At 44.4% G+C, this 24,524-nt stretch overlaps 1 protein-coding gene across 1 annotated transcript in view; it reads right to left on the bottom strand.

Moving 5' to 3' along the window:
* The window catches only part of QSOX1 (quiescin sulfhydryl oxidase 1), a 57,485-nt gene that overhangs the window by 8,814 nt on the left and 24,147 nt on the right, over positions 1 to 24,524 (bottom strand). The window contains exons 3-8 of the mRNA XM_044001555.1: positions 20,522 to 20,570; positions 18,948 to 19,053; positions 14,409 to 14,502; positions 11,946 to 12,091; positions 8,699 to 8,833; positions 4,361 to 4,490 (exon numbers count right to left, since the gene is read on the bottom strand). Coding sequence (XP_043857490.1) covers positions 4,361 to 4,490; positions 8,699 to 8,833; positions 11,946 to 12,091; positions 14,409 to 14,502; positions 18,948 to 19,053; positions 20,522 to 20,570 — 660 coding nt within the window. The remainder of the gene's footprint in view (positions 1 to 4,360; positions 4,491 to 8,698; positions 8,834 to 11,945; positions 12,092 to 14,408; positions 14,503 to 18,947; positions 19,054 to 20,521; positions 20,571 to 24,524) is intronic.

Below are 24,524 nucleotides of genomic sequence, written 5' to 3'. Positions count from 1 at the left end.
GGGCCTATAGCCAATCTCCAAATCTTGATCTTAACTCCAAAGAGTCTCTGAGGAACATGAAAAGCTACTATGACAATAAGTCAACTCAAATCTGATTAGTATCAGCATCTAAAACCACAAGCACTCAGGGGAGACGGAGAGGGAGAGAGAGTGAGTGTATGAGTGAGTGTGTGTGTGTGTGTGTGTGTACCACAAACTCACAAAAAGAGAGAATGCAGTAGAGACTGAGGAGGAAAAGAAATCGAGAAAAACAGAGAGATAAACAGGCAGATCCAGTTAAAGTATTTAAGGTGACAAAGGGAAAATTTGAGAAAGAAAATACAAGGGAGAGAAAGTTATGAAGGAAGTGGGAACTATAGGTTGGAATGAAATGGAAACAGGGAGAGCTGTTAAACCTAATCCCTCAAGGACAACCAGCTTGTAGTAGTAGATACAATTACCCTGAAAGTCTGGAAGACCTGGGTTCAAATCCTCCCTCTGAAACAAACTTGGTTGTGTGAAAGGTATTTAACCTCTTCAAGGTCCAGGGAATTCCCCAAGTTGCAGAGCATTGACAAAGGTAGAGTCCCTAGAACAGGAGCTCTCTATATCAATGAAATCAAAGGTCCAGTAAAAAAAAAATCCTTCAAGACAGATCCAGTAAATATCTTCAGCAAATCTTAGGTTGGACAGCAACTCCAAGGGTCAGGGATCAGGGGCTGCTAGAAACTATTCTCCTTTGACACACATTCCCTCTTAACCAACATTGGGGTTCCCAGAGGGCTCACAAATCTACATTAATGGGTAGACCATTGCTTAGAGGTCAACAGTTCTTTCTGACCCTTTCTTAACACTGACTTGGAATTCTACCCCTTTTTCTCAAGAAAGAATAGATATCATGGAGGAAGAACAAACAGTGAAATCCTGGTACTAGCGTGCGACCTAGTGGCCAGGACTGGAATGACAGCTTGTAAAGAGCCTAAAAGCACCCTGTCTAAGGGGAGTCATTTACAGAGCTGGAGTTGGAAGACACACGGAGCCTCGCTTTGGAAATCAAGCAGCAGAAGAGAGAACCAGCAGAAGCCTTCTGAGGCTGCTACTCAGAGACTGAGGGGGCAAGGGAGTCCATTTTACTAGTCAATCAATAGGCTACTTCCCTAGCCAGAGAGAAGATGGATGGATCAGAGCCTCCCAGATCTCCACTGAAGACTGTTAAGAATCCCATTGGGTTCTTCTTGCCAATAAGGCAACACAACCCTACCTCTGTCCATTAGCTGGCCAGTCGCTTCCTCCCTGTCTACTGCCACTTCTAATGAATCATCAAACAGGCATTTTTAAAGAAAGAACTATGGGCCAGGCACTGTGCTAAGTACCAGTACTTATTGCCAAGGCTGACCCTCATGCTTGGAATGCTCTTCCTCCCTCCTAACCTCTGACTCTTCTTCAAATCCCTGGCTTAGTCCAAAGGACACACACCCCTTGGGCAGGAGGCAGGCTTAGCTCTGCCCCACCCACCAGCAAGTAGATAGACATTTCTGTATCTTGTGTGTGTATGTGTGTGTGTGTGTGTGTGTACACAAGGCTAGGCACCCCAAAACATACACATCACACAATGCATAAATGTACATGTGTAGATATACACACCTGTATATGTTCTCATATACATGTGCACACATGCACATATAGGTATGTATGTTTGTTTTGGAATACTTGATGTCTCCCCTGGATGGTAAGTGCCTTGAAGATAGAGATTGGGTTTTGTTTTTTCCTTTGCATCAGTAGGGTTTAACAAGTGTTTGGAGCAAAGGAAGTGCTTGGGAAATACTTGTTGATTTGATTAAACCAACAGCAGGAAGGTGGTTGTGGTCCTCACTGATCTCTCCTATACACCTGGCTGGGGGCTTAAGTAGAAAATTAATAGAACCCCTTAGATCTCTTCATTGCTTCCGCTTCCTTTCCTCACCCATACCAGTAGCCTCTTCCAGCTGATGCCCAAACCTATGACCTGGGGAGGAGGCAAGCAAGGGACTGATTCAGGCTACAGTGTAAGGAAGTTAGGTAAGCCAGGAGGGCTTTTCTGAGGATTCTGAGAATCAGAAGAGATTACAGCAGCAAGATGGCCATTGGACTCACGTGGAGATCCTGAGACCCCCTTCCCTGTTCTCTCCTCTGCAGAAGGCAGGAGAATGGCTCAGATGCCCTCTCCAGCTCTGACCCAGCTCTGACGCAGCCACACAAAGTATCTGGGCCCCCGGGGGCTGCCAGCTATCCTGGTGCATTTCAGAGCTAGGCTGAGAACCTACGTTCTGCTCACCTGTGACCTCACCAAGATGCCAAAGGCTGTTCTGGCTCAGTCTTCGGCAAGTCACACACCAGGACTGAGTTCCCTCCAGACCTTTCCAGGCATCACCCTGGGGCAAGGCTCTGGGGCTCTAGGAGAAATGTGTGTACCAGGAGATTGGATCTGGGCCACACCCCTACCCCAGGGAGCTGGGGTGAAACCTGAATACTGAATAAGCCCGAGGGGCCTGGGAGCCTGGGAGGGAGGAAGCAGAAGCATTATTTTTTAAATTGGTGGGAAGTCTGGAGGGGTGGCCCCTAGGCAAAGGTCAGACTGACAGAGCAAGCCTCCCGGAGGCTGGCGGCTGGGGTGGTTCAGAGAGTTGGATGGAGCTTTATTGGCTGGCACGTTGGAATGCCCAGAGCGGCTGATTCAGCGGTCAGCCGTCCCTTTTAGCCAAAGCCCATATCTGACTCAGCAGCACTTAGTGGAAGGTGCCTTGGGTTTTAAGTAGTGAGGTATTGGCTGCTGTTCTTGAGACAGGGAGAAGTGAGGGAGAAGAGGCTGAGGGTGGGAAAAGCAGAGTCAGCACTCAGCCTTTGGAGCCAAGGAAGGACACCCCCAAGGTTCTGGGGTTATACATGAGCCTAGAAATTCCAAGGAAACCAAACTGCATTGGTTAGATTTTTTACAGTATCAAGAGGAAACACAGTGTAGTAAAAAGAACAGTGTCAGAGACAGAGGAGCTAGGTTTGAATTCTGCTGGCAGGTCACTTTGACTCTCAGAGTCTCAGTTTTCTAATCTGTAAAGTGGGGATAAAATACCCAAATTTCTTACCTCACAAGGTTGTTGTGAAGAAAATGTTTTGCAAGTCTTAAAGCATTATATAAATGTGAATGTGGGTAATCATTATTGGACCATATGACTTTGAACCTCTCCATTTCTACCAGAAGGCTGTAATGGAGTCTAAATTTCAGATAAGTTCTACACATAGATATAGACAGACAGACAGGCGGGCAGGCAGGCAGACAAAAATGGACAGACAGATGGATGGACGGATGGATGATATAGATAGATAGATGGGTAATAGACAGATAGATATAGATAGATTGATAGATGGATGACATAGATAGGTGGGAGATAGACAGACAGACAGACAGACAGACAGACAGACAGACAGACAGACAGACAGACAGATAGATAGATAGATAGATAGATAGATAGATAGATAGATAGATAGATAGATAGATAGATAGATAGATATCTTGCAACTGGTGACAAGAACAGGAACTGAGTGGTTTAAACCAAAGGCATGGGGCAGCTAGATGGCACAGTGGATAAAGCACGGGCCCTGGAATCAGGAGGACCTGAGATCAAATCCGGCCTCAAACACTTAACACTTACTAGCTGTGTGACCCTGGGCAAGTCACTTAACCCCAATTGCCTCACCAAAAACAAAACAAAACAAAACAAAAAAACCCCAAAGGCGTTTGTGGGGGGCAATCAGGTTTAAGGGGAAAGAATACAGGATCTTGACTGAGCACCTCTGGGTTGTAATCCCATCTTTACTCCCTATTCCCTGTGTGACCTTGGGCAAGGAGTCACTGAACCCTTTCTAAGACTCGTGTTTGTCATCTATAATGTTGCACGAAGCTCTTAGCCAGCTCTAAATTCTTTGATTCTATTCTAACCAGGATCTGGGAGGAAAGAAGGGTTCTCTGATAAGCTAGTGATCTCTTTTTCTCCCCCTATCACTCAGCACCTCATATCCCCCAAACTAGGAGCAGAGAGGTTCCTGGGAGGTAGACAGGCTGGAAGTTGTCAGGTTGAGGCTCTAAGGTAAGCAGCTAGACAAATGGACAGCTTTCACATATGAGGCCAAGTTCACAGGATGCTAGTTTCTAGGGCCTGAAGGTCATCAGGCAAATGCCCAGCTCCCCCTGCCCCTAAGGGAGAGCATCCTTAGACCCATCCAGGCATTGAAGGGCCTGTGGCTCTGTGAGCTCGTCATGACAGGCAGTGACTGGAAGAAGCAGGCCCTAATTAATGAGTTAAGAAGGATGTTAATGAGGATGTTGGAGGCCAAGGGCCCAACTTACCTTGGCCAGGACCGACACAAAGTTCTTCAGAGCTGTCAGTTGTCTTCCCTCCAGGACTTTGAACTTGCCTACCTCTATCCGAATGATGTAGTGGAGCGCAGATTCCAGATCCAACATATATAGCTTGGAACTGGGGACAAGGATGGGAAGAAGAGAGAAATGGCATTGACAATGGGGAAGGGCAAGCTGGGATCAGCAGAGGGGACTGAGCTAGAAGAAAGGGAAAGCCACTGTTTTCTGATTGTTGCACCTGGGGCCAATTAGAATAATCCACAGTTAGAGAAAGAGTTTTCATTGTAGCCTCAGACACTAGCTGTGTGACCCTGGGTAAAGTCACTCAACCCTTCTCTAGATGTGCTCCAATTCTGTGATCCTATAGGATTCTTCATATACTAATAACAACAGCTAACGTTTAAACACCACTTTAAGATTTGCAAAGTGCTTTACAATGCTTCATAACATCTGATACAAGGATATCATTTGGTCCTCTCAACCAGTCTTTAAGGTGGGTGCACCCCCTTTTACAGAGGAGGAAACTAAGGCTAAGAGAGCATAAGTGATCCTGGCTAGTAAGGCCAGATTTGAACTCAGTTCTTCCTAACTTCTCATCTAGGGCTCTCTCTACTGGGTCATCTCATCCATGATGTTCTGGGACCCGAACCTCTTGTAAAGGACTGTGGGCCTAGCCTTCTCTAGGAGGTTTATTCACAGCAGCCAGGAACTGAGGACGCCCAGTCTAACGAGGAAGCTTGCTCCATTCCTGCTTCTGACCCTTTCCCTGCTGATGGGTTATTCTTGTTGGGTAGCCACCCAACTGTGGGATAGAAACAATGACTTCATAGAACCTCTCTCCACTCCCTGGTTTGCTCTGCCCCTTTGAGGTCTGGGAAAGCAAACTGTAAGGGGGAAGATTCTCGCTGGATGTCCCCAGGCTGCATTTTTTCAGTAATTCATTCAAATACTTGTTTGGGTTCCTAAGTGTTTACCTAAGTGACTGTGTTTAAAAAGTCAACACTGAAGGCTTGAATCAGCCCTGGGCTGAATTAAGGGGAATTTCAAGTCACTCACTCTAATGTCATCAAGGCTTCCTCTAATTTGAACCTCTCTGTCCATTCACATCTGAACCCCTCTAACAGTGACCATCCTCCTTAAGATCTGAGTTCTAATCCTAATTCTTTCTCTATCAATCTGCATGACCCTGGGCACGGAAGTCCCAGGGGTTTAAGGTTAAGCTAACCTCTCTGGTCTTCCATTTCTCAGTGCAAGGCAATGGGGTAAAATGTAAAAAGCATTGGATAAGGAATCAAAAGACCTGTGTTCGAATTCTGACCTTAGAGAAATCATTTAGCCCTTCTTGGCCTCAGCTTCCTTAGCTAAGAAATGAAGGTGTTGGATGCAATTTCTAAGGTCCTTTCTAGCTCTAAATAGATAATCCTATAAAATGGGAATAAATGATAACAGCTCTCCTACCTCACAGGTTTGCTGGGAGTATCTGGTGAGATAATGACTTGAAAGCACTGTGAAAACTATACAGCCTGGCACAGTTATTAGGCATTTTTCCCCCTCCAGAGCAAGTTTCTTCCCAAAGGCACTTACTTATTTGCTTAGCTTTACTATTAAACCAGAGGCTTACATTTACATAACTGCTACTTTCTATGTCTTGCTTCAGGCAACAGACGCCATACTGCAAACATTTCACTCTCTTTTCATCTCTTTGTTAATGATCCCTGGGCAGTGAGGTAGCACACTGGCCCTGGAGGCAGGAGGTCCAGATTTCAAATCTCACCTCAGACATTTACCAGCTATGTGACCCTGGGCAAGTCCCCAATTGCCTTAAACATCCAGGGCCATCTCCAGCCATCCTGCTCTATATCTTGCCACTGGACCCAGATGGCTCAACCTCCCTCACTTAAATCTAATTCATTACAAGTTATGACATCTGTCACAGTCCTCTTTGAGGACAAAGGACAAACAACAATAATGATCCCTCCATCTTCACTTTCCACTTTCAAAGAAGACTTTGAACTACTGGGACTCCTAATCCCTCGAAAATCAATGGATAAACAGTGATTAAAAAAAAAAAAGAGGGGGCAGCTAGGTGACACAGTGGATAGAGCACCAGCCCTGGATTCAGGAGGACCTGAGTTCAAATCCGGCCTCAGACACTTGACAACTTACTAGCCATGTGATCCTGGGCAAATCACTTAACCCAAATTGCCTCACCAAAAAAAAAAAAAAAAAAAGGTCCCATATATACCAAATATCTACAGCACCATTTTTTAAAATAATAGCAAAGCACTGAGCGGGGGAGGGGAAGGCAGATGCCTGTTGATTGGGGAATGGTTAAACAAACTGGTACATGAATGATGGAATATTACTGTATCATAGGATGATGACTACAGAGAAGCATGGAAAGACTTATATGAACTGATGCAAAATGAAGAAGTCTAAGAAAACAGAAAAAATGGAAACAAGAGAAAATAACTAGAACTAAATGGTGAAAGAAGTGATATGAGAATGTACTTCCTTTTCCTTCTTTGCATAGGTGGGGGTCTATGGGGATGGAATATTGTATATTCTGTCAAGTGATAGGTTAGTTAGTTTTCCTAAATTGCCTCCACCTCAGTACCTGTCCCCTTGCCCTCCCCACTTTTCTTTTTTATTCCTTGTTACAAGGGATGGCTCCCTGGGTAAGGAAGGGCAAAGGAATATATCTGGAAATGAATGTGATGTAAAGCCAAAAGATATTAATTTTAAAAAATAAATCTTAATATTAATTAAAAATTTTAAAATAAAACAAAATAAATGGACACATTACACTTTTGCTTCTGTTACTCCTAGAGTTTCCTTTCCTTAACACGCCCATAGGAAGTCACTCAAATCCTCCTACATGCTGAAAATTTGGAAAATTTCCACATAATTTGGAATCTACAGCAGGGATACTGTGCTTGCTGTCTAGATGCTCATCATTCCATTTTCCAGAACATATCCACATAACTGGGACTATTAGGTAGCTTACAACAAGAATAAAAACAAAAGCTATCCAAAAGGGAGAGAGGGAGAAAAAATTGGAACTCAAAATCTTGCAAAAATGAAAGTTGAAAACTATCTTTACATGTAATTGGGGGAAAATAAAATGCTATTAAGTGACGGGGGAAAAAAAGCTATCCAAGCCTCCAAGTAAAGAAGGACTTTCTAGTTATAGGAGATACCCAATGAAAAACCAGGCTACCTTGAAAGTGAATTTAACAAATTAAAGTATTATTCAATGAATTAAATCCCAGAAAGTAAAGTAATAAAAGAAAAGTAAATAAACATGTATTGGGTGCCTATTATAGGCAAGGTGCTTGCTGGGGATTTTTTAAAAATCTAAAATTAAAAAAAACAACAACAAACCAACAACCCAATCCCTGCTCTTGAGGAGCTAACATTTACTGGGAAGGTAGAATACAAATACAGATTTATTGTTTAGTTGTTTTTCAGTCATGTCTGACTCTTTGTGGCCCCTTTTGGGGTCCTCTTGACAAAGACACCAGAGTGGTTTGCCATTTCCTTCTCCAGCTCATTTTACTGATGAGGAAACTGAGGCAAACAGGGTGAAGTGACTTGCCCAGGGTCCCACAACTAGTGCCTGAGGTCACATTTGAATTCAGGTCTTCCTGACTCCAGATGTACTATATGTGCACTCTAGCACCACCTAGCAGCACAACATCCTTATATGCATGGGCCATGCTAATCTCCATAACATTCCTGTTCTGAAGCCTGTGGGCTCATCTGTCTGTTAGGGATATCGGCAGAAGTTCAGAGTTAGGAAAGACAACTGGTTCCACTTGTACCTGACAAGAGAAATCCCTTTAACAACATCCTATACTAGGTGGGACTTTGGACTAAATGACCCCTAGAAATCCTTCCATCTTAAGGGTTCTTCTCACATTCCTTACTTGTTTGTCCTTCATTTTCAAAGAGGACCATGACAGATGTCATGACTTGCAGTGAATTGGATTTAAGTAAGGGAGGCCTGTGCCAGGTCACCAACCTCACTCTCTCCTCCAGAGCCATCTGGGTACAGTGGCAAGATATAAATCAGGAAGACCGGAGATGGCCCTGGATGTTTAAGGTAATTGGGGTTAAGTGACTTGCCCAGGGTCACACAGCTAGTAAGTGTCTGAGGTAAGATTTGAATTCAGGTCCTCCTGATTGCTGGTATCTACTTTGTCACCTAGCTGCCCCAACATTCCTTACTAATACTCCCCACACACCCAGGAGAGTCAAGAGGGATTTTTGGCCAAATGGAAGAGAGGGAAATGGAGCTGCTGAAAAACCTGGCAGCTTCCTTACCGATCTATATTTCTAATAACATGAGGCGTTGTATGTTCTGCAGTGGTTGGACTGGCTGTTGGGGTGGAAGTCCCTTCACTCACAACAGGTAACTTCTGCAGGTAACTGCTATAGAGAGATCTGGATTCCATAAGCCTGTGAATGCAGAGAGAGAGAAAAGAATATTAGTGAAGAGGCAGTCAGTGGGGCTGGGAGGCGATAACCCAAACCAATCTGCAGAAATCCTGATCTCCTCACAGAAATGCCTGTACCTCTGACAGAAACAGCAAGAGGAAGATGTGGTTCATTGCAAAGAATAGGGAATGGGAGAATCTAACATGTGGGGATTTATCCTTAGTAAGATTTTTTTTTTTTGCATGGGGCAATGAGGGTTAAGTGACTTGCCCAAGGTCACACAGCTAGTAAGTGTCAAGTGTCTGAGGCCGGATTTGAACTCAGGTCCTCCTGAATCCAGGGCCAGTGCTTTATCCACTGCACCACCTAGCTGTCCCAATTAGTAAGATTTTCTAGAAGGGTTCAAGAGAAGAGTATCTTTATGTTTCATATTCCTTTATGAAAAAACTGCCTGGCCAGAATCTTCTGTATTCCATTTCGAAAAGCAGCTAGGTACCCAGAGGAGCTACAAACTGTTTTCAGTCTTGCAAAAGAGGATGCTAGTCTGGCTAGAAGGTGCTAGTCTAGAGACGCTACTCATGCAGGGCCCTCTTTGGCTATGGAAAGACATCTACAAGGAAACAGATCCAGCCCCAACAGGGACCCAAGGTCCTTGAGTCTTGGTGGAAGAAAAAAAGAAAGGGAGTGAGGAAGGGGTAGGGAGAGGATGTATAACAGCAATCTCAAGAAAACCAGTCTCTCCTTCCATGTCCTCTCATGCCTAGCTGCAGTGATTAGGTCTTGTTTCACTCTTCTCAATAGTCAAGAAGGTTCAAAATGGAAGTTACAAATCTCATCAATTGACTGAGTTATCTAAAGGGTGACAATAATCCAAGGATTATATGGGATATATGGGATCATGGCTCTAGACCCCGAAGGAACCTCAGAGACCACCTAGTTCAACTCCCTCATGAGGAAACTGAGGTAAGGGACTTGTCCGGGGTCACACAAGCAGTAAGCATCAGAGGTAGGATTTGAATTTGGATTCAGGAACTCTGAATTCAACACCAATGCTCTTTCATCTGTGGAATGGGAGTATTTATAATACCTACTCCATAGGTGGCTGTAAGAATAAAATGAGATAATACTTGTAATTTTGCTTTGTCAACTCTGAAACACTACATAAATGCAAGCTATCATCATCATTATTACTGAGCTGGGTGTTTTAACTTGAAAAAAAAGTTTTATTGATACCTTTTGTTTTTGCATCATAGTCATTTTTGGAATTATCCTCATCTCCATCTCCCTTCAAAGTGAAACCTTCCTTTTAACAGTTAAATAAAAAGACCTGATCCAGTGATCACACTGAACACTACATGCCACAGTCGATACTCTTAATTGCACACTGTCCCTGTTCCCTGGGACCATATTTGTTTTTCAATTTGTGTGTGTCTGTGTGTGTGTGCGTGAGAGAGAGAGAGAGAGAGAGAGAGAGAGAGAGAGAGAGAGAGAGAGACAGAGACAGAGACAAAGAGAGAGACAGAGACAGAGAGACAGAGACAGAGACAGAGGGAGAGGGAGAGGGAGAGGGAGAGGGAGAGGGAGAGGGAGAGGGAGAGGGAGAGAGACAGAGACAGAAAGACAGAGAGACAGAGAGACAGAGAGACAGAGACAGAGACAGAAAGACAGAGAGACAGAGAGAGAGAGGGAGAGGGAGAGGGAGAGGGAGAGGGAGAGGGAGAGGGAGAGGGAGAGGGAGAGGGAGAGGGAGAGGGAGAGGGAGAGGGAGAGGGAGAGAGAGAGGGAGACAGAGACAGAGACAGAGACAGAGACAGAGGCAGAGACAGAAAGACAGAGAGACAGAGAGAGACGGAGAGAGAGGGAGAGGGAGGGTGTTTTCAGACAAAACAGACACATTCACATACTGTACAAATGCCCTAATATCTGTACCTCCCAGAGTTCATTTCTGCCTCTGCCCAAACTAAAAAGGATCTCCTATTTCAGTAGTGCTTAAAAGTTTGGAACCTGGGACAGGATGTGGAAGGATCCATCTCCCTATCTTACACACGCAGACTAATGTCACCTTAGCCCTGCTATCTCCCCTCCTCTGTTATGCCGGTGTCAGATTACTTGTGTGGCTATCGGTCACAGCAGACAGATGCTAAGACTCAGAGCAGGGCTTCAGGGACACTGGGCATCTGAGTTCTCTGGCTACTCCCCTACCTCAGGGAGGGAGAGAAAACCAGGAGGAAGGCAAGAGGACAGATCCCCCCACCCAAGAGAGAAATGGAGAGTGGGGAAGAGCGGCGGGAGAGCTGGCATCAAGACGCCGTCACTTTCCGCCCTGCTTTCACGACCCGATGTTTATCGATGAGCAGATGGCTGGGAGATGGCATCGTCACAAGCAATTTTCCCCTCCACCAACTCTATAGCAAGGAAACAATAACACTGCTCTTTGCCAGAGCCGACATCATCTGAGCTGGCCCAGAAGGCTAAACCCTCTTCCTTCCCCTCTCTGCCACTCATGCCATCCTTTCTCACTGCAAACCCCACCAGTTAACTCTACTAGGAGGTGGCAGAGCAGCCTCAGTCAGGGGTAACAGCATCTCAGGGCCTCAGCCTAATTCACCCCTTACCCCATTGTAGTGGAATAGGATGGCACCACGTACCTTCCCATCCCCAACACCTCTAGATCACTTCCAGAGGCAACCTGAGGCCCAAGCTTTTGTCTCCCTGTCCTTCCAGGCTCTTCCTCACACTGCTAGCCTGACATCCATCATCCATTGAGGGGAGGAAGGCACCATCTGGTCCCTATTTCATGTGCTATTCAGCAGTGGGGACTGCCAGAGGGCCCCAGCGCTGGGCTCATTGTTCTCTGCCAGCTTTTCGGAACTGGCTATTGTCTGATTGCTAATGAACTTTTCTGCAATTAGGAAACCAAAGGGAGGGAGGGTCAGGCCCCTTTGGTTCTCTGCCAAGTTAGCAAGTCTGCCAATGTGTCTGCCCACCAGCACCAAGGATGGGGACAAAGTTTCGATGGGCTACAGAGGAGGACAGAAGGGAACCAGGGTCCTTGGGACAGCTGGTTTTTGCAGGAAAGGGGGCAGAGATAGAGCAGGTAAGAGGAAGAGGAGTGGGCTGAGGAAGTACTTACGCAGGGACCCTGTACTGGGAGCCATTTCTGGTCAGTAGGTAGCAAGAAGGGAAGTCAGCGACGTTGAATTTCGTCACTATGTCCTCCTGTTCATCCAAGACCCTGCGCACTTTAATGCCATTGTACCGATTAAGGTCAAGCTCCACCTGCAAAAATCAATGGCTCTGTTAAAGGGACCGGCACTGGACAGAACAGGCTGGAGCACAGTAAGTCTCTGGCTCCAGTGCTTTCTGGATGATAGAATCACAGAGTTAGAACTAGAATGGACCTCTGAAACCATCTAGTCTAAGCCTCTCAATTTACAAAAGAGTAAACTGAGGCCCAGAATGAGCTTTGGTCACAAAGGTAGCACAATTTGAATATGGCTCCTTTGACTCCAAACCAGACTCTCAGGATAGTGGAGAGCTAGATGGTTCTGGCTATAATTAACTAGAGGTACATTTTCTTTTCTTTTTTTTTTTTTTTTTGCAGGGCAATGAGGGTTAAGTGACTTGCCCAGGGTCACACAGCTAGTTAAGTGTCAAGTGTCTGAGGCTGGATTTGAACTCAGGTCCTTCTGAATCCAAGGCCAGTGCTTTATCCACTGCGCCACCTAGCTGCCCCCTAGAGGTACATTTTCTTAAACCTTTCATTTCATGGCCACTGCCATGAGTAACAATCAACCAGGAAACCCATAGACCAATTACCCCATACTTCTCCCATCTTGAGAACTGGGGGTGGGTGGGAATCCTTTCAAGGCAGTGCCCTTTGGCACTACCCTGAATACTGTAGTAGGAACCTGGTAGGCCTGGGTCCAGTTAGGGATGCTCTGGCCCTGAGGGGGAGAAATACGATTGATCAGCTTGCTGGGGTTAGTTAGAGATTACTCTTTCCTTAGAAAAGCAAAGTAGTTACTTAACCAGATAGTGGTTAGTCAAACACAGAACAAAGCAGCCACCCAGAAAGCTGGGCGCCTTGAATTAATAGCATGAACTTAGTTAAGAGTCAGTTGTGGGGGGCAGCTAGATGGCGCAGTGGATAGAATACCGGCCCTGGAGTCAGGAGTACCTGAGTTCAAATCTGGCCTCAGACACTTAACACTTACTAGCTGTGTGACCCTGGGCAAGTCACTTAACCCCAATTGCCTCACCAAAAAAAAAAAAAAAGAAAGAAAGAGTCAGTTGTGTTTGCTATGTGATTAGGACCAGGTAGTGAGAATAATCCCAAATTAAGAATGTGACACATTTACTACTTCATGCATCCTACTCCCCAAGTAGCCAGCATTGTCATTTTCCAAATTGCTGTAACTTTTCAGTCTTAAGTCTTTCCCCCTACCTCCTTCTCTCCTCTATAAAATTGTCATCTCCTTTGTTCTGGGAGCTCTTCTCCCAGCCATACCTCTATGTGCTGACTGATTGAGGAACAGGCCATAAATCTGTTCTTCCCCAGGAGTTGAAGTTTAGACTTCTTCTCCTGGCCATACCTGTGTGTGCCGAATAATAAAGCTTTACTTAAATCTTGATTGGATCATGTGTGCGAGTAATTCCTTGAAAGAGGAATATATATTTTTTTCTTTTTTTGTCCCGGGTTTTGGCATCAGATTATGCTGCTGCTAAATTGGTTCTGAAAAATATTCCACAGCTACTTGGGGAACAAGATACATGAAGTAGTAAATATATCACATTCCTTTTTTTTTGACGAGGCAATTGGGGTTAAGTGACTTGCCCAGGGTCACACAGCTAGTAAGTGTCAAGTGTCTGAGGCTGGATTTGAACTCGGGTCCTCCTGACTCCAGGGCCAGTGCTCTATCCAATGCACTTAGCTGCCCCAATATATCACATTCTTAATTTGGGATTATTCTCACTACCTGGTCCTAATCACATAGCAAACACAAGCGGCTCCCAACTAGGTTCATGCTATAAATTCAAGGCGCCCAGCTTTCTGGGTGGCTGCTTTGTTCTCTGTTTGACTAACCACTATCTGGTTAATTAACTACTTTGCTTTTCCAAGGAAAGAGTAATCTCTAACTAACCCCAGCAAGCTGATCAATCCTATTTCTCCCCCTCAGGGCCAGAGCATCCCTAACTGGACCCAGGCCTACCAGGCTGCTACTACAGATCCAAAAAAACCCACAAACAAACAAACAAAAAACCACCAGAAGCCCTGTATTCTAGCTCCAGCCGTGCCACTTGCCTTCTCTGTGACCTTAGACAAATCACATAACTGGACCTCAGTTTCCTCATCTATAAAACGAGAGTACTGGAATAGTGGCTCTTTACAATCCATTCTTTTTCTATGATTCTGCAACATACAGGATTACAAAATGGCAACAGCTCATGTAGTACCTGTCTCCCCCAGCAGGTGTCTCCATAGTGAAAGAAGCTGTCAGGCCAAATCCTCTATCCCCATCCTCACCTCCAAAATGGGGGCAACTCCCACATCTCAACTTTAACCTTGCTCCCCAGGGAGCTCCAGGTGGCTTACCTCTCTACCCACATAGGAGTCTTTCTTCTCAAAGATCAGGGCCAGGTACTCAGCATCACTGTTTCTCAAGAAGAAATTATTGATCTCCCCCAACCTGTAAGAGAGAACATTGGCTGTGCCCATTGGAAAGAGACGCCATCACTCCAATCCAAAGAACAGCTGACTCCCCATGTGTGGATGGAATAATGGTGATGACACAGGACTCTGAGAATGGCAATAAAATCTCCCTACTAATCCTCCCAAGGGCCTTGCCAGAGGCATACTTTGCCAGCTCATCCCAGGCTTTTAAAGCATGGGGAAGGAAAGGTTATATGTGCCTATTGGGCTAAGCACTTTTTACTAATATTATCTCATTTGATCCTCACAACAGCTCCATGAGATATGTGCTATTTTATAGTTGAGGAAACTGAGGCAGGCTTGTCCAGGGTTCACACAACTAGTGTCTGAGACCAGATTTGAATTCCGGTCTTTCTGACTCCAAGCCCGGTGCTCTTACCACTAGGCCATCAGTCACCAGTAGACATCAGTAAGGGAAAAGGAGAAATGGGTATTTTGCTTCCCAGTGGGAGAGTACTGAGCCCTTACTGTGGGGTGGCTCTGATATATAACATTGCTCCTTTGTTAGGTCTCCTTTTTGAGAGTCATGAGTTCAGCCTTCTTCAAGCCTCTGGAGGACTGATGATGAAACATGCTGTCTACCCCCTGACAGAAAGGTGGTGGACTCAGGGTGCAAAATGAAGCATGCATTTTCAGGTATGGCCAATACAGGAATCTGTTTTGTTCAACTATGAATATTTGTTTTTCTTTTTCTTTTCCAGTGGGGATGTGGGAGAGAGAGCAAATGCTTATAAATCGGGGAGAAAGGTTCAAATGAAAAGAAATTAGATACAAGAGAGAAAAATAAAAGCAGTAAGAAGAAGAGTTATTTCATTCAGTCAGAATTTGGGATTCAGGAGAAAAAAAATGGAAGGATATCCAACATGTCTATTTTAGGCCCAGATCCCACTGAATGGGCACTCTGCAATATGACAAGTCCAGGTTGTCTGGGAGAAAAATGTGAGTGCCCCAGGGCCTAAAATGAGAATTCTCTAGTTTAACAGCAACAGAAATAAAGAACCAAACCCATCAGAATATAAGTTCCTAGAGGACAGCAACTATCTTTTGCCTCTATATATCCTTAGTGCGTAGCATAGCATCTGGCATACATCAGGCACTTAATCAACGCTTATCAACGTATTGACTAGCTCAGGCAGGGACCTGATGCAAAAGGTATCAGAGGGACTTGACATCTGGTTCTCTTACAACCATTAAAAGTCAGACCCAGAAGGGACGTCATCTAGCCCAACTTCATTTTGCAGATGAGGACACAGACTAGAAGCCAAAATGGAAAATCAGACAAAAAAACTCATCACTGGGAGAAGAAAAAAGCTGGAAATGGTAATAAAAACTTTGAAAGAAAATAGATTTGACTTGGAAGACCACTGATTTCATAAGATGCCTGATTTAAAGTAATATATAATTAACAATCTGAATGGTACCTGCGTTATTTAAGATGATGACCGTGTGAGCCAGAACAATCCTGGTGAACACATGGATTGTGAAAGAGGAAGAGGAAAATGTCAGAAGGTCTTGAGAATTCAGGTATTTGGGTGTGGAAAATGGGATTGCCTCTCGAAGCTGGAGCCTGAGACTCATTTCAAATTAAAGTAATATAAGCACCAGCTAACATATAGTAAATTCAGGCAGCTAAGTGGTGCAGTGGATAGAGTGCAGAGCCTGAAGCCAGGAAGGCTCATCTTTGTGAGTTCAAATCTGGCCCCAGACATTTATTAGCTGTATGATTCTGGGCAAGTTTGTGTCAGTTTCCTCATCTGTAAAACAAATTAGAGAAGGAAATGGCCAACTACTCCAGTATTTCAGTAAAAAAAAAAACAAATGGAGTGATGAAGATCAGACACAACTGAAATGAATGAACAACGACAAACATCCAAGGCATTGTTGATGCAGTTAAAAATGAAATCGCCTCTGCCCTTGGGGGAATACTACATTCAAAGTAATTTCATTTCAATCCCTTGCAAACTAGCATAATAGTAGGTTCTACTGGGCTCTACTCTTTCTTATCCACTCACACCCCAAGGTCTCCTCCAGTAGGCAGTTAACCCTTTTACCTATTGATATCCAATACCCACAAAATACTCTTTAAAGGGATGACTAAGGAGGTGGTTCTACAGGCTTGACTTTTTGTGAACAAACTTTCTCCCAGGTCCCAGTAAAGAGGCTTTTATGAGCCCTCAGAATTGAAAATGTGTGTGTGTGTGTGTTGAGGTGGAAGGTGGGGGAATATACATGTGTATATACGACATGGAGAAAAAAAATTTCCTGGATTTGTGGAAGTAAAAAACCTGGAGTCCCACCTCTACTATGTCCGTGCCCAGTCTCAGGTCCAGAGCTCCTACTACAAGAGTCTTTCCTGAGCCCCTCAGAAGTTAGTTCTTCCCTCCTGTCCCCACACTACTCTGTATCGATTTTCTATATATTTTGTATTTGTTCCAATGGAATGTAAGCTTCTTGAGAGTAAAGAGATGTTTTGTTTTTAATCTCCATACCTCCAGTGTCTTGTTATTGTTGTTTGTCTTTCATTCTAGAAGACGACCAAGATACCCGGGTGATGTCTGTCATGACTTGCACTGAATTGGATTTAAGTAAGGGAGGGCTCTGCAAGGTCACCAACCTCACTCTCCTCCAGAGCTAGCTGGGTGCAGTGGCAAGATATAGGTCAAGACGACTGGAGATGGCCCCAAATGTTTCAGGCAACTGGGGTTAAAAGTGACTTGCCTGGGGTTGCACAGTAAATGTCTGAGGTGAGTTTTGAACTTGGGACTTCCTGACTCCAGGACCAGTGCTCTATCTACTGCATCACCTTTGTGTCTAGCATATAGTAGGTACCTGATAAATCCTTGTTGAGTTTAATCAAATTAGCTAAAGGTAATTTCCTGGAGAAAAGACAACAGCCCAGATATAAGAATCCCCAGGACATGTTCGTTTGTAATCTTGGGTTCTATCATCCATGCCCTTGGCAGATCCATCACTGGATCTGTGGGTTCTCTTGCTTGTAAAACTTGGGAAAACAATCCAAAGTTCTCCTGGAGGAGAGCTATAAGGAACTAGTAATTAATGAACGTAAAGTGCTTTCAAGTCATAAGTAAGTATGTAGGGGCAGCTAGATGGCGCAGTGGATAGAGCACCGGGCCTGGATTCAGGAGTACCTGAATTCAAATCTGGCCTCAGACACTTAACACTTACTAGCTGTGTGACCCTAGGCAAGTCACTTAACCCCAATTGCCTCACTAAAAAAAAAAAGAATCTGGACAGGTAGACTGGAGATGGATTGTATATAGGGCTTTAAATGTCAAATTGAAGAGTTTGTACTTTATTTTAGCAGCAATAGGGAAGCTGCTGAAGATTCCTGAACCAAGGTAGTGACATGGGATAATAATTTCTCAAGCCCTGATCCAACCATCCCTTTGGGAAAGCCTGGGCAAAATAGATATTCTACCCACTTTTCTATAAGAGAGTCTACTAACGAAACCAGTCTGACTATCAGAGAGGGCTCGTCAGTGACTATAAAGGAGAATTGATACCATGTGATGAATCCCGAGGCCCACCTCTCCCAAAACAGTCAAGAGTCAATCAACAAGCATTTAGTATGCACCTACTAAGTGCTGGAAGCAAAAGGCTTCCTTTCGAGGAACGGGGCAATAATATTTTATTTTTCCTTATTCTTCAAAGGTATTGCCCTATGCCAATTCCTTCTTCCCATGCCTGACAAATAAATGTCCTGGATCCAAGACTATTTATACTGTGTCTCCCCGCATCCCATAGCAGATCACTCAGCACGCAGCAGACTTTTAAAAAATAGGATCACAAGATTTAGCCCTTGAAGGGACCTTAGAAGTTATCTTTCATTTTACAGATGTTTGTTGAGTGAATAGATGGATGGATGGATGAATCATGTGAAAACTTGAATATACAGTAAGAGCTGTTAAAGACATACCAAGAAAAGAAGAGCCACCAAAATCTGCAGACATCACAACTGTCTTTTTCCTCCACCCCACCCCTACCACAGGCAAGTCTGTCTGGTAAAGTGACCTACCCTCTCCACCTCCCAAGACTTCTCAGCTGGGATAGCAATTGGCTGGTCCAGACTAACAGAGGCCACTGATTCTATTTGTGTGTGTGTGTGTGTGTGTGTTGGGGGGCAAGTCAAAAAAACTCTGGGAAATTCCTCTGTACCAGCTGCTGGCTAAGATGCCAGTGGCTGCTGAAGTCAGGGCTCTGGTGAATGTATGACAAGAGATAGAACAACATCTGTCCAAAGTGGGTAAATGTGCACCTGCCGTGTGGGAAGAGGCCCAGCCTGGGGGAGATAATAGGAATAACAAGAGATCAGCTCCACCTCCCCTTCCCTGAGCCATCCCCTGTCCCCTGGTACCTTCTTCTTTGTGAACAGGATAGCATCAGCCCCCAGACCCCAAATACCTGACCGGTGCCAATGGGGGACAAGCTGGGGGCCACCGTCCACCATGATGTGTCTCCAGGGCATCAACGAGCGACTCCTGAAGCTTTTCAACACTTCTCCCAGACACTGAAGAAGGAATTGGACAGTTGGGATAATGAGCCCCACGAATACCTGTCCTCAGTAGCAGAGATCTGAAAAACCCTTCCCAACCTGGCTCCAACCTATCTTCCCAACCTTATGACACATTTACTCCTCCACCTACATGCTCTGGTATAGCCAGCCTGGCCTTCTTCCTGTTCTTCACAAACAATACTTCATTTCCCCTCTCTATACCTTTGCAATAGCTGTGTTCTTCCTGCCTGGAATGCCCCCCCACATCCCGGCCTCACCGGGGCTTCTTGGAATCCCCTGCTCCTTGTTAACTCTTATTGAACAATACCTTTTACATCAGGGGTTCTAAGTCTAAGGTCTATGAACTAGGTTTTAAAAATCTTTTGATAACTACATTTCAGCATAATCGGTGCCCTTTGTAATTTTTATTCCATACGCTTAAAACATTCTGAGAAGGATTCTTAGGCTTCATCAGATGACCAAAGGGATCCGTGGTAAAAAATATAATAAAATAAAATGTTACTAACATGAAACCTTTCCTGATCCTCCCAGCTTCTGGTGCCAACCCTTCTCCAAATTTACCGTACCTATTTTGTATACACATATTTATGTATATACTGTATTACCCAATGGAATGTAAGTTTCCTGAGGACAAGGGATGTGTCATTTCTGTCTTTGTATCCTTAGCGCCTAGAATACTGTCTGATGCCTAGTGGGCAATTAATGGATGGATAGTTGGTGAATGACTAGTTGAAGGGGATTTTCATTATGAATAGCTCCTTGCTAGATTAGAAACCCCTAGAATTCTTTGATTGGCTGGGCTTCATGTGACCTTCACCACTTCCCCTGAAGGGGGTGAAAGGAGCACCCCCATGTCTCTCCCAGCATCAGAAATGTTGGGGTATTTCTTCATAAGAGGCCATAAGGCCACAGAGCCTTTGACTTAGTCAACCATGGCCTAAACCACTGTGTTGTGGGCCATAGAGACCTAAGCCAGGTAAAGAGACCCCTGAGTCTCCTAGAAACTTCAACCCATTCCTCAGAAGGCAAGAAGAGGAAAGAGTAATGACTCCCCACTCAAAATCAAGGAAATTATGCCTTTCTTTGGAAAAAAATGCCCTTCTTACTTAAAGGCCACTCTTTGATTGCTTACCATATGAATACTACAGACTTATCCTAGCCATAGAGCTCTGCCCCTTCTTACAGCTGAGGATGGGACAAAAAAATCCAGGGCCTCTTCAGGTTCAGCTCCCACTGCCAATGGCTTCCATGCTGCCTGGGGAAGGACACCTCCTCCAGGCTGATAAGAATTGGATCTCTGATCTTTTCCCTCTTGCCCTACTTGAAACTCTACTAAGGGAATTCTTCAAAGGACAACCCTTCCAGACACCCAGGAGTGATGCCCTCTCCTCATCACAAAGATGGGAGTGGGGGAAGTGGTGGGGGAACAAGAGAGGACACTGGAAGCATCACAGATACGTACCTGGGAACTCCGTTCCAGTGAAAGAGCTGTCCGAGAAGGCTTTAAAAAACTGAAAGCAAACACACACACAACATCCATGATTTAGTATCCCTTTGGACTCTGGCTTCCCCCTTTACCACCACCACCACCCAGAACACCATCCACTATTTTGTATTTGTACATGAGTTTACAGTTGACAAAGCACCTTCACAAAGACTGTCTCACTTGGTCATCTCCTGTGCTATAAATAAGGTTGAGGCTTATTATTCCCATTTCCCAGATGAGGAAACAAAGGCTGAGAGAGGTTGATCCATTTGCCTAAGACCACATGGGCAAGACTAGAATCCTGGTTTTGAGGATCACAGGATCATAACTTTGGAGCTAGAAGGAATCTGAGAGTCCAGTTAATCAACCCTCCTCCTTTTATAGATGAAGAAGCAGGGCCAGAGGGGTGAAGTGATTTCCTCAAGGTGACATAGGCAGGGAGGGGCAGAAGGGAGATTTGAACCACAGTCCTTTCACCTTGAATCCAGGACTGTTTTCAGACTGAGTTTAATGTACTGTGAAGCACTTGGGTTGGCAAAGCTAGGAGCCAGCACCCACTTCTTATCACAGTGGTGCCATGCCTACAAAGTAGGCTAGGCAAAATTCCATGATGCTGGACGATATCTACTTACTCCTTAAACACACAAACACAAACATATACAAAAATACACACACGTAAACAAACATACACAAAAACACACAAACACTACCACCATCATGTACAGGTCACCCCTACAGATCATTGAGAGAACTAGAAACCTTCCCTCAGAGTAGTCTAAACTACTCTAGCATTGTTCCTTGACTTGGGAAAACCAGACCAGAGACTCAAATAAAGAGCAGCACCAGGAGCCAATACACAAAGTAGGTGGTCAGTCAACAACTGGAGTAAGGGGGCAACAAAAGAGTCCAATTCGGTGCCCATGGGGGTGAAATCCAGGAAACAAAGATGTAACAATACAGATACGTGGCTTCCAGCTAGCTATATGCCTGTCCAACAATGACTTATGCATCCCTGTTCCCTCTTTTTTTTTTTGTTTTTTGTTTTGTGAGGCAATTGGGGTTAAGTGACTTGCCCAGGGTCACACAACTAGTAAGTGTTAAGTGTCTTAGGCCGGATTTGAACTCAGGTACTCCTGACTCCAGGGCCGGTGCTCTATCCACTACACCACCTAGCTGCCCCCTTGTTCCCTCTTAGTATGAGAAGAAAACATCAACACTACCTTGCTAGAGGGTCAAGTAGTTGCTCTGGCTCCTCTCGATGCCTCTCTGCCCTCAAGAGAAGACATGAGAGCATGGGGGGAGCTAGGGAAAGCATATGGCAGAGAACGTGAGAACCAGGGGGGTGGTGAGCAGCGCTAGGAGAGCAGTTGGGAAGGAGCCTCTTCCTGAGACACTTCGTTCAGGGACATTTCTTTCTGTACCATTGCTGTACAGTCTTTAGTGATACTGTCCGTGGTATGCGGCACAGAATACAAGCTGTACCCATCTTCCCACTCTCCTGGGCTCCAGTCCTGCCTGGTAGACAGTATCTTTACAATCCAGGCAAAGGGACCCAGTGTTCTCTTTGCTATTCAACCTGGACCTGTGGCCAGGCAGACGACAGAATCTCCTATTAAAAGGCAAATGGTACCTACCTCCTCCCACCAGGAATAAGGAGGGCTCAGATCACCAAGCCTGTTCTCCCTCATACCCAGCATCCCAACATAACTTTATCTACTTTACTGAAATAAACAATATCCAGACTGAGCTCCCTAATTTTCCCTCACTAATGTCCACACCTAAAAAATCTCTGTTCTCAACACCTCCTTTACTCTTGTTTTTCAGGAAGAAAGGCATTCTTCTGCCTCCTCTAGTCTTCTTTTTTTTTTTAAAGTATTGCTATCTTTTGTTTTTACTTCCTTCATTTCCCTCCCTCCCTCCCAAGAGAGCCATCCCTTGTTAACAAGAATAAAAAAGAGTAAAAAGTCAGTCTGCAAAACTGACCAACACATTAACTGAGTCTGATAGTAAATGCATTGATCCATACCCATAGTCCCTCACATCTACAAAGAAGGGAAAGAAGGTACATTTTATATTTTCTTCAGGGCCAGGCTTGGTCATTATAGTTACAGAGCACTCAGTTTCTTTTTGTTGTTTTTCTTGCCATTTATACTATAGTTGTTATCGTGTATACTTTTTTCCTGGTTCTGATTACTTTACTTTGTATCAGATCATAAAAGTCTTCCCATACTTCTCTGAATTCCTTTTTACAGCCAGAGGGGCCTCAGAAAAAAAAAAGGACCTAGGTTCAAATTCTGCCTTTGACTCTTATTGGTTGTGTGGCCCTGGGCAAGTACTCGGGGTACTCTCAGTGCTTTAGTCAATTCTCTAAGTTGCTGAGGTGTTGACTTGTATTGTTATTGGGAGTTTCCTCAACTGAGAATTCCCTATCCCTATCTTATCCCCATCCCCTTTATGCTGAAGAATGACTCTCAAATGTAGGCAGCCCTAATATGTCTCCTGAACTCCAGTCCAGAATCTCCAACTACCTATTGGACATTTTCACTTGGCTGTCAACCCATCTAAAATGGTGTTCATCATATTTGCCCCCAAACCTTCTCTTCCTAACTTTTTTCTCCTCATCAAGGGCACCACCATCCTTCTAGCTAGCCATGTATTCAACCCTGGAATCATCTTGAACTCCTAGATCTATCCCCTTCTCTCCACTTACATAGCTAACACCCTAGTTCCAGCCCTTTCATCATCCCCTTCTCAACAACTACAGTTTTGTAATCCTACTTCAGGCCCTCATCTCCCTGGATGATAATTGCAGTGGGTTAATATAACCTCCCATAGACTGCTATAGCAGCATCCTAACTGTTCTTCCCAACTCCAATTCTTGTACCACTTTCTAACCCACCTTACCCACTGTTGCCAGATTATTCTCTTTAATATCCAGATCTGATCAGGTCAGTCCCCTGACCAAAAACTTTAAATGTCTCCAATTGCTTACCAAATAAAGAAACCCTTTAGCTTGACATTCAAAGGCCTTTCTGCTCTGTTCTCAGCCAACCTTTCCAAGTCTATCCTTACTAGTGCCCACATGGTCTACATTACATTTAAACTGGATTGCTCACCATTCTTGGCACACATCCTTTGCTTCCCCTACTGCCTTTGTCCAAGCTGTTCAATCTAAATCCTAAATCCCAAATCCCTGAAGACCTAACTCAATGTTACTTCCTGGGGATCCCTCCACATGAATGTAATTTCTCCATCCTCTGAGTTCCCAAAACAATTTTGCTGCATATACATATAAATATGTCTCTCTGTGTATGCATATATATATTACACATAAATTTAACAGTCCCAATCATAATCTATTTTATTACCATATATTGTTGTTATATATTAGTTATATTTACTCTCTACCCAACTAGATTATAATCTCCTTGAGGTCAAAGGGTTTTGTCTTTCTATCTCTGTGTTTCTCTGTTCTGTGCCTTACACTTAAAATGGTGCGCAACAGGGGCAGCTAGGTGGCACAGTGGATAAAACACCGGCCCTGGATTCAGGAGTACCCGAGTTCAAATCTGGCCTCAGATACTTGACACTTAGTAGCTGATGACCCTGGGCAAGTCACTTAACCCCCATTGCCCCGCGGGAAAAAAAATGATGCACAACAGTAAACAAAGGGGGTGACTATCTATTGGAGAATGGCTAATCAAACCATGGTATAGAAATAAACTGGAATAAGAAATGATAAAATGGATAGTTCCAGAGAAAAGTGGGAAGATTTGTAAAAACTCACACAGAGTAAAGTAAGCAGAACAGTTTAAAGTAAGAACAATTTATATAATAACATAAAGAAAAACATCTCTGAGAGACTTGAGGACTGGGAACTGAAGATAAAGCATGCTTCCAGTCTCCTTCCAGACAGAGGTAATGGAATCCAGTTGCAAAATGAGATGTACATTTTGGGACATGGTCAATGTGGGAATTT

Source organism: Dromiciops gliroides, chromosome 4 (genome assembly GCF_019393635.1).
Source record: "Dromiciops gliroides isolate mDroGli1 chromosome 4, mDroGli1.pri, whole genome shotgun sequence".
Classification (NCBI taxonomy): domain Eukaryota; kingdom Metazoa; phylum Chordata; class Mammalia; order Microbiotheria; family Microbiotheriidae; genus Dromiciops; species Dromiciops gliroides.
Note: the sequence above shows the minus strand (reverse complement) of the source record. Positions and strands in the feature narration are given on the sequence as shown.